Source organism: Apaloderma vittatum, unplaced genomic scaffold (assembly GCF_000703405.1).
Source record: "Apaloderma vittatum isolate BGI_N311 unplaced genomic scaffold, ASM70340v1 scaffold12929, whole genome shotgun sequence".
NCBI classification, from domain to species: domain Eukaryota; kingdom Metazoa; phylum Chordata; class Aves; order Trogoniformes; family Trogonidae; genus Apaloderma; species Apaloderma vittatum.
In genome coordinates this window covers 51374-60963 of record NW_009733599.1, presented here as the reverse complement: position 1 = coordinate 60963, position 9590 = coordinate 51374, and the positions used below count along the sequence as shown (strand labels likewise).

Genomic DNA, 9590 nt, shown 5'->3' with positions numbered 1-9590 from the left:
TCCTCGGGTAGGGAACCCCATGAACGTTGTCAGACCCTTGGTGAGGGGCAGCGTGGGGCTTCGGCACTGGAGAAGCGTGAGCTGGTTTGCGTGGAATGTGTGATCATCCCCCATGTATCCCCACACCGTGGAGGCCAATCGTCCCCGGGGAGCTGGAGCAGCTCCTGCCCGGCTCGGGTAGCTGCTTCTTCACAGTCATCGGCTGCTTTTCACGTACAGGAGCTGTGCGAAGGCTGGGAAAGGAAAAATTAGTAAAGGGGGAATAATTCCCACCTTGATTGCTTTCTTTAAGGATGTGCTGCCAGTTAATTCTTTAAATGCATATTTAGTTATTAAGCCAGTGAATACACATTCACGCTGAGCACCTGATATGCTCCATCTTTTTTTGATTGGGGGAAAAGATGTTTAATTGCTCCTGTCATCAGTGCTCTGAAATTACATTTGGTTTTGTATAAAATTCTCTTAGACTGCAAGCAAGATGCTAAAATCTGTTGCCTCATTAATTCATACCAATAGAATTACTAAGGTTTGGGGTGGTTTTTTTTTTACTACTGTTGGTGGTTTTGGTGTAGTTGTTTTCCTGCCTTGCCTCCTATCTAAAAGCTTGAGTTTTATTCTTGACTTTAGAACTACAGCAGTTCTGGTTGGGAATGAGTTTTGCAATCGCCCCCACTGATATGAATCAAATACCTATAAATATATTTCTTTCTTTTTTTTTTTCCCTCTTAAGGTGGTTTCACCTTGTAAGCACAAATTGGTTCTCTTGTCCTGTGAGATTTACAATATTTAAAGCAGCAGACAACTGCCTCTTAGCTCTGTCTTGTGACAGGGTTGTTTTCTGTGTAGCTTGATGGGCGGTTGTCAGCAGGATCAGTGCTGTGAGCAAGACGGTCCGAACAGGCAATGAACAGGCAATCCAGCAGCGCTATGCGACTCGTGCCTCTGGCAGAATGCTCTGCGAATTGCCTAAGTCATCTGTGGGCAAACATCGGGTCTTTTCTTGGTCTCTTATTTCTTTTTTTAAAAAATATTCTTTTTACTGTTGTTTCTTAAACACATATATTGCCTTTTTAAAATATCTTTTGCAAAACTATTTCCAAGTGCTCTGGGAGCCACCTTTGTTGGTGTTTTATGGATGTGTATGTAACCCGAGGTGCAGAGGAGCTGCAGGACTTGCTTAATGGTTGTCGATTGATGCTGGAATTCATTGCTGTACGTGCCAGTGCTGTTCTGATTTCTACATTATAACTGATGTCTTCAAAACTTTGTTTTTATCTGGCTGGACTTGACGTGCTCTGTAATCTCCAAGCATTCAGAAGAAAACATTTTGCTATGTGCGGTATAGTCTTGTTTTCGTCTGGAACTCGATCTGGGAAGGTTGTCAGACCTGGCTGCTTGTGGTGGGACTGAAGTTTGGGATGCAATTTCTGTGAATACTTGGAAATCCTGCCCATCTGGAGAACAGGCAAATACGAGTGGTTTGCACTGATTTAGGGCAAGGCTTGTGAACCGGTGCTGCTTTGACTGACTTTGTTCAAACCCACAGTCGAGGACATACTGTGCTGTTAGTGAAAAGGTTAAGTGTGGTGAAAGAATTGCATTAACAAGCCCCAGCGTCTTAGCTGTGGAAAAGCAGCTCATGTTCTGCAGTGTCTCTTCTAAACCACACCATATGGCCAAGCCCAGCACCTTCAGCTTGTCAGCAGTAATTTGCTGGCTCAGGAGGGACAGAATCTTCTTTTCTGGTATTAAGACATGAATAGTAGGTGCTTGCTGAGGTGGTACAGGCCCAGGCGTGTTGTCCGTGTATCCACAGAGGAGAAGTTTAATACCTGGGGGCAGAAGGGCAGTAGGTCGTTCCTTCTCGGATGGGGATGGTTTGGAACACGTTTAAATGGGCAAGGATATGCTCTGCAAGATCTGTCTTCTCATGCTTTTCCCCAGTCTGAGAACTGCAAAGAGACACCAACAGGAATAGCTGATGTGACCACAGAGGCAAAGTGCTTTGGAAAGAGACCAATTCAGAAAGGAGGGAGCTGCTTGCCTTTGGCCATCTCAAGGACTCTTCTAGGACCCTTTTTCTTCTGTGAGCAGCGCTGAAAGTGTGCGAGTGAACCTCGACGCTCTCTTGTTTCTGGATTTCAGCTGTTGGCTCACCTATCTGGTACCTAAACCCACCAGTGGATGAAGGATATTATATTTCTTGGAAGAAAGAGGAGCTTGCTTTGTCTAGATCTCTGGAAACAAAAGCAACGCACCTTTCCCTCTTCCTGTTCGAGGGAAGCATACAGAGAGAATAGTGTCCCAGATAAACAAAGTTCAAGATTCCAGCAACTTACTGGTAATGTTGCCCAAGCGGATGGAGTGAAAACTGGAAAGTGGTGTGTGTTGTACGGACACGAAGATGCCATCAGTATCTTCAAAACCTCAGATCTGCAGAATTGTTCCGAGTAGACCTCAGTCCCACTGCTTCCTTCTACCAGTGGGCTTGGAGCTCTGGGTTTATGTTCATAAAATGCGCAACCTGCAGAAGAAGAGGTAGGGAAGGGCTCAGGCGTGCGCTGTGGGAGGAACTGGGGCTGTAACACGAGTGTGTTGTTGACTGTCCTCTCTGCCCTTTGCCGGTCTGTCAAGCTGGTTCATGTTGGCTCGCTTGAACAGCCGATTCCTATCTTCTGCCTAAATTACTTTTCTAGTCTTCTCTTATGGACAGTCGAGCTCTGGCCTTTGGCAGCTGTTGTATTTGGAGTGTTTGAGTGTACTTGAGTTTATTTGTTGACCTTTAGTTGGTTCCTCTGCCCTTGGCGTTGTGTTTCTGAGTGCTTTTATGCCTGCAGTGACTGAACTGCAGGTGAAGCTGCATCCCAGAACTCGCTCTGGCTGTGGGGCCCTGAGGATGTGGGAAGGGCAGGTGGGTTTTAGAAGTGGGTTGTGTTTCTATTAATAATGGCTATCCTTGACTCTGGTCCCTTTATATGGCAGCGAAGGCTTGGCGGAGAAGAAGACCCTTCTTCTCCCATCCACTTGTTTGCTTAGGTCTGAAACTGAGCAGTGATGTTAATTAGGTAAGTCAGATGCTCTGCAGAGCAGCCTGTTCAAGGACAAACAGATTTTAATAAAAGGCTGTGTGCTCTGGAGGGTCACATCCCTGCCTGAACAGTTACTATGGGAACACCAGGACAGCACCCATCGAGTGCAAGTGTGTGTCTGAGTGTATGGGAATGCGGACCCCGAGACACGAATTCCACTTCGGGTGATGCTTCCACTGGCAGGTATGGCCTGAGCGAGAGAGATGCCGCCCTTGGAGCGAATCCCTGGGCTTTGTTGCTGTCGGGTTTTCGGTGCTGCAATGATGGGGACCCTCGCTTTGAGACATTCAGATCGCGCAACAGGTTTGATCCGCACCAGATCGCAACGCTGTGAGTTAGGGAAGCTGGTCAGCAGACGCTGGTTGCAGGGGCTGACCTTTGTCTCGTCGTGAGGGTGGCGTTGGGGAAACATCTCCTAGGGCTCAGCAGGGAGCTGCTACAGGAGATGTCAGCTGGGTGGCTGCTGCTTCATTGATGATGAGCGAGTCGTTTCCTTGGTCTGGGTACTAAACTTCCTGCGAGTGCTCTTTGCCCAAGAACAGAATAGAAGCTGCCTTTGGATGTTTTTTTGTCTGGCTCTGGACAGATATCTGAGCAGATACCCACTTCTGACCTAGATAGTTTCGACTTTTTAAAATACATTGAGCAGAAATGAAAGAAAAGCGGGGAAAAATACAATAAAAAGAGGAAAGAGAAGCGTCTGAATAGAGGAGTAGGAGCATGCTGCGTCTGTAGGCCTTGTGAAGGGGCTGACTGTGCAGCAGGCAAGACATTTCCAAATATAAGCTCTTGAACGCATACTCTGCACTTTGTATACGCGTGGTCTGACAGGGACAGTTGTAACTTAGAGATGACTTGATGGAGCACAGAGAGGAGCACATTTCCCTTCTCTTGAAGCAGTATCACTGGTCTCGCTCCTCTCAGCTGGCTCACAAAGCGCTCGCCCTGACGGCACAGCGCGTGTCATTGCCAGAGGTGTGGAGAGATGGAAGGGAGGGAAGCTGGCCTGGAGGCTGATGTGCAGAACAGACTGTCTGTGGAAAAAGTGACAGCAGGAGAGTTAATGTAAACCAGACACGGAGCACTGGAAGCTGCTCAGCCAAGAAATTCTGCACAGCCCAGAATTTTCGCTGGTATCCAATAAAACTGTGTTACAATTTGGCTGCTCTCTCTGTTTCCCTGGGGAAAGCAGTGCAGGCATGAGCAGCCCTGACTCTGTGGCTCTGTGCTGCACACCACCAGGAAAAAAAACAGATGCCACCTTAATCCTGTGTATGAATGTGAGTCTTGAGAGCCAGAAGCCCTGAATTTCTTCTCCGGATTCCTACTGGGAACATGGGGGCTGCCTTTAGCCACTTGCAGAGGTAGTCTATAAATCTGGGTCCTCCTATGTCTTGTGCCCAGGAGGCTGATTTCTCAGAGGAACTGAATGCCCGCCACGTCTGCCAAAAGCTGGTGTCCACACCACTGAGGTACGCCAGCTGCATGTCCCTGAGTTGCTGTCACCCAAACAGTGTGACCTGGGGCTGCTGCCTTGGTGCTCGGACCTCGGTGCAGAGAGTGTGACTCCCTCCAGGGTTGTTTTTTTTTTTCTAATAGATTTTTTGGGCTTTTTTTTTTCTGGTGCAGCAAGTAATGAAAGATGTGCAATGAAATGAGTTTATTAACCGTTGCATAGTGGCATGGGTGCACTGCCATTAAACTCCTCTAGAAATGATGGTCTTGCTTTTGGCAGAATGGAGGCATCCTGCCTGGAACTGGCCCTGGAAGGAGAGCGCTTGTGCAAGGCTGGGGACTTCAAAGCTGGGGCAGCCTTCTTCGAAGCGGCAGTGCAGGTGGGGACAGAGGACCTGAAGACTCTCAGTGCCATCTACAGTCAACTGGGCAATGCCTATTTCTACCTAAAGGAGTACTCTAAGGCCCTGGAGTACCATAAACACGACCTTACCCTGGCCAGGTAAGCATGTGCTTCATCTTAATTGGATTCAACCTGCCAGGGCTTGAGCAGAGACAAGTTCTGTGGGGTCTGAGCCCAAGAGCCTGAGGGAATCTGCCCCAGAAATAAGCCCTGAGGCACAGGGTGGCTGTCCTGTGCAGAGCTCGAGATGCAACAATAAGGGGCCAGCTGCATTCAGAGCAGGGAGGTGGAGATAGGGACAGGGATACGAGGAGGATGTTTGGAGCAAGTGCAAGGCAGTGTTGGATTCCCTATCCCCAGGTACTTGTGTTAAGGACACCCGCAGGTTGTTAGAGCAGTTCACCTGAGGCAGCAAAACAGGGAACAAGGATCTCTTCAAATTTGTGAGAGCATGTATGAAGCACTCCAGCCAGATGTGCATGCAGGGAGCTGCTAGGTGTGATGTACACACTAGGCAGCCCTTGCTGCAGCTTGAATTCTGCCCCCAACGGCTGGTGAATAAAAAAAGTAATAGCCTGTGAGCTCTTTAACACCTCTCTTTCTCCCTCCTGTCATCCTGAAGAACCATCGGGGACCGCATTGGAGAAGCCAAAGCAAGTGGCAACCTCGGGAATACATTGAAAATACTCGGGCAGTTTGATGAAGCTGTCGTTTGTTGCCAGAGGCACTTGGACATTTCTCAGGAGCAGGGAGACAAGGTAACATTGGTTCTTGGCATCCAACAGGAAATATCTCCTAGCTTTGAAAATAACCTGTCTGCCAGTGAGTAAATGTGATGGGGTGAAGGTGGGCTTTGGAAGGAGGTGGAGTGTAAAGCTCTCCCTTCTGGCTGCTATCACAGGTCTCGTGCTGCTGACAGTAACAGCCACCGTGACAGTGAGGATGAGGAAGGAGAATGTAAGCTTCCTGCCTTTGACCATCTCTGCCCAGCAATGGAAAGGTCCATACTGGGATGTGAAGTGTAATACATTGCTGCTCCCTCTTCTTCCTCCCTTTAGGTAGGTGAAGCCAGAGCACTCTATAATATAGGAAATGTTTACCATGCAAAGGGAAAGCACTTATCTTGGAACGTGGCCCAAGACCCAGGCTACTTGCCTCAAGAAGTCAAGGAGACGCTACAGAAAGCTTCAGAATATTATGAGTAAGTATTAAAGCTTGACCAGCGCTTCGTCCTGCAGGGAACAGAGCTGCTAAAATGCACCCAGGGACACCTTTGAGCTTATCTTGCTCAGATCATAATCTGCGTTGGTGGAGTTGTTCTGCTGGCAGCTTTCAGGGTCTGCAGCCTGGCTGAGCTCTGATAACCATTAGGCTGATGATTGCTTTGTGGGGGCGCAAGATGACGATTTTTACTGGATCCTACTGGAGGCATTTCTCATAGAGGGGATTTGTTTCCTGGTGCGATGAGGATGAGGGAGCTCTGGAAGGTGTTTGTTGCAAAGAATGAGACTGTTGGGCTCAGTTTTGTTGAAAATCAGGCCGCTGAAAAGAGTTTGTACGTCGTAATAAATTACGAATATTCCCCCGAGATGCCAAATTATGATGAAAAATTGATCTCGAGGAAGGTGAGAGAGGAACTGCAAGCTTTTATAAAATTAGAGCTAAAATTCATCCTGGCATTGCCTTTGTGAAACGCACTGTAATTTGAAGCATGATCATGCAATTAAGTTCAATAGCCTGCTCCTTCTCAGAGCTCTCTTTGGAAGATTAACTCTTAGCTCCTGGAGCCCCTGCTGCTCTCTGCTGGCCTTAATGAGAATGGATCCCGTGTGTCTCTATCGCTGGAGCCACGAAGAGAGACCCTCAAGAGGCTTTCACTTGAAGTCCTTGTTGTCCTTCTCAGGGATCTGTAGTTTATCTTGCTTGCAACATCCTTCCCTTTCCTAAATCATTTCAGAGTTCGTTCTGATATTCCACACAGGAAGATTGTCACCGGACTTTCGGGCTAACGTTTTTCTCCTCATCAGAGTTTAGCTTCAATAATGCAAAACGTTTTAAGTAGCTCTTTAAATTAAGAGAGCGACAAGATCTTCTATCCATCTTCTCCTGTCTAAGGGTGTGATAGTGCCTATATATAGCCCATCATCCTTTTTCCAAAGCATGGTGCATGTAACATAGCCAGTGGGTAAATTTGTGCCAGCTGAGAGCTTCCCTACATGCGCTGTGTGCGTAAAGGGGGAAAAAAACAAGGTGAAGAAATGCTGGGAAGCTCCATGAGCAGAGCCCTGGCATGGGACCGTGGATCTTGCCCCTCTCCTCAGGCTTGTCCCCATCCTGCTGTGGGTAATCTCCTTTCTGCGATGCTCCCAGTTCTCCCCTGTGCAGTGAGTTGGCCATTTCTTATTTAATGCGGGATCCTGTTGGCGTGTGAGCTGCTCCTGTACGCAGCTGCAGGTTGTCTGAGGTTGAGAGAGCAGTGGGAACTTACACCCCTGGATGTGCACGAGCTCCCAGAGGTGCAGCTAGCATGGATCTCCGGCCTTTCACCTGCCCAGGGGTGACTGGGCACAGAACAGGCGGTTGGGGAGGCAAAATGCCTCCCCCGGGGTTAGCTCTCCTGTCCTTACAGTGCTCACTCACTTGCTGCATCTCCTGCAGAGAGTGTTGGCTGTGTCTCACCAGGTGTGCTGCTCTGATTTCTTCCAGGAGGAACCTGTCCCTGGTGAAGGAGTTGGGGGACAGAGCTGCACAGGGCCGTGCTTACGGCAACCTCGGCAACACCCAGTACTTACTTGGCAACTTCAGCGAGGCTATAGCCTTTCACAAGGAGGTAGGAAAGCACCGTGTCTTCTTCCTGGGGTCAGGGACTCAGCCTGCCCGTAGGGGAGCAGTCTTGTCGCCACAGCCCGGGAAGCACAGGGAGATGTTCTCCCCCAGCTGCTTTTCTCCCTCCTGTGGGTACCTCAGGGTCTGCCCTGTTGCACCAACTCATGCTGAGCAACATCTTACTCTAATCGCCGTCGATGCCTAATGAGCAGCTTCAGGAAAGGGTGCTGTTGGCTTGGAAACCAAAGGAGATATCTCAGGGCAAATTGCAGCCGGGCCTAGCAAAGCTTCTCTGCTCTTCATTTGTATCAGTCTAGATTTTAATAAATGCAAGCCATGAATTTAATTAAGCTGCTGAAAGAGCTGTTGATCAAGAATAAACGTTGCTTGTAGAACATAATAGCTTTCTGTAAAGCTTTACAGAGGGGTGAGGTGGCACAGTCCCTGCCCCCATTCAAATGCAATTCAGCTTTTATTTCAGGGTACCTGTCGGTTTCCTTGCAGTGGAAGGTGCTCAGAACCCTGGAAATTCAGCCCTGTCACAGCTCTTCTGATTTTTAAATCTTGGGGGGCAGCAGCCAGCAGTGACTTGGGAGAAAAGCACTGAGAGGCACGTGTGCCGCTACCTTTCTGGGTGGGAGCTTTGCAAACCAAGAAGCTCATCTCCCAGGAAAGTCACTTCATAACAGCAACGTGGCAGTGGCCAACCTGTGCTCCCTAATCTGTGTCTGCTGCAGCGCCTCGCTATTGCGAAGGAGTTTGGGGACAAGGCAGCCGAGCGGAGAGCGTACAGCAACCTGGGCAACGCGCACATCTTCCTTGGGAGGTTTGACATCTCTGCCGAGTATTACAAGTAAGTGCTGGGGGCTAGGGCAGGCTGGGGACGTGTTCCCTGGAAATACTGACCTGCTCAGGGGGATGTGACAAGGGACCTGTGGCTGATTGTACGTGTAGTGCTCAGCGGTGGCTGGTAGCACAGCCACCTGCCAGCCTGCAGCGTGACAGGCATCAAGGTGCCAAAGTGGTGACCTCCCTGCTGCCTTGCAGAGGTGCCCTGAGCTGACCACGTCTCCTTCTTCCCACCTGTTTCATGCAGGAAAACACTCCAGCTCTCCAGACAACTCAAAGACCAAGCAGTAGAAGCCCAGGCTTGCTACAGTCTTGGAAACACGTACACGCTGCTTCAAGACTATGAAAGGGCAATCGAGTACCACCTAAAACACCTGGTGATAGCTCAGGAGCTGGAAGACAGGTAAAGAACTGCCTCAGGAGAGGGTATCTCTGCTCTGCGCTCAGAGCACTGACCCTTCCCTGTTGACTTATTATTCTGTGCTGCTAGGGTTAAACAGCAGTGCCATGTACTCTCGCAAGTCTTTAGAAATCACTCAGCCTGAGTCCAGTCATCTGTCAAAGGCGTTCTGTGATTGACATCTTGATCATGTCATTCAAACCTGGAGATTGTGCTCTTAATGCTTTGTCTGCGTGGGCTGAGTGAGATTTCTAAAAAGAGGTACTTGAAGAAAATGCATTGTGTTTGGTGCTTTGCCATGTGGCTACTGCTGTTTTATCCCCAAAGGGTCCTTGTAAAGCTCCCTCACATTCACAAAAATCGTATCTTCCTTGGAAGAAAACTCTGTGGTTAGGGCATACGTACATGCCACTTTGTCCTGTCGCCCTAAGGTGATCCTGGAAACTTCCATGTAGAAACAAATGATGTTATGTAGAGCATGTGGAAACAATATGTTCTGTTTCTTGGCCTCATTCATTCTTTTTTAGGAGGCTTGGCCTCATATATATATTTAAAAAAAAATAATAAT

The 9590-nt window shown here is 48.6% G+C and overlaps 1 protein-coding gene across 1 annotated transcript in view; it reads left to right on the top strand.

Moving 5' to 3' along the window:
• The first annotated feature begins 2404 nt into the window (after nucleotides 1-2404).
• Nucleotides 2405-9590, top strand: part of GPSM1 (G-protein signaling modulator 1) — a 55434-nt gene continuing 48248 nt past the window's right edge. Inside the window, 7 exon segments of the mRNA XM_009875965.1 lie at nucleotides 2405-2538; nucleotides 4825-5046; nucleotides 5570-5705; nucleotides 6006-6148; nucleotides 7654-7777; nucleotides 8511-8626; nucleotides 8870-9025. Of these exon segments, the coding sequence (XP_009874267.1) occupies nucleotides 2405-2538; nucleotides 4825-5046; nucleotides 5570-5705; nucleotides 6006-6148; nucleotides 7654-7777; nucleotides 8511-8626; nucleotides 8870-9025 (1031 nt within the window).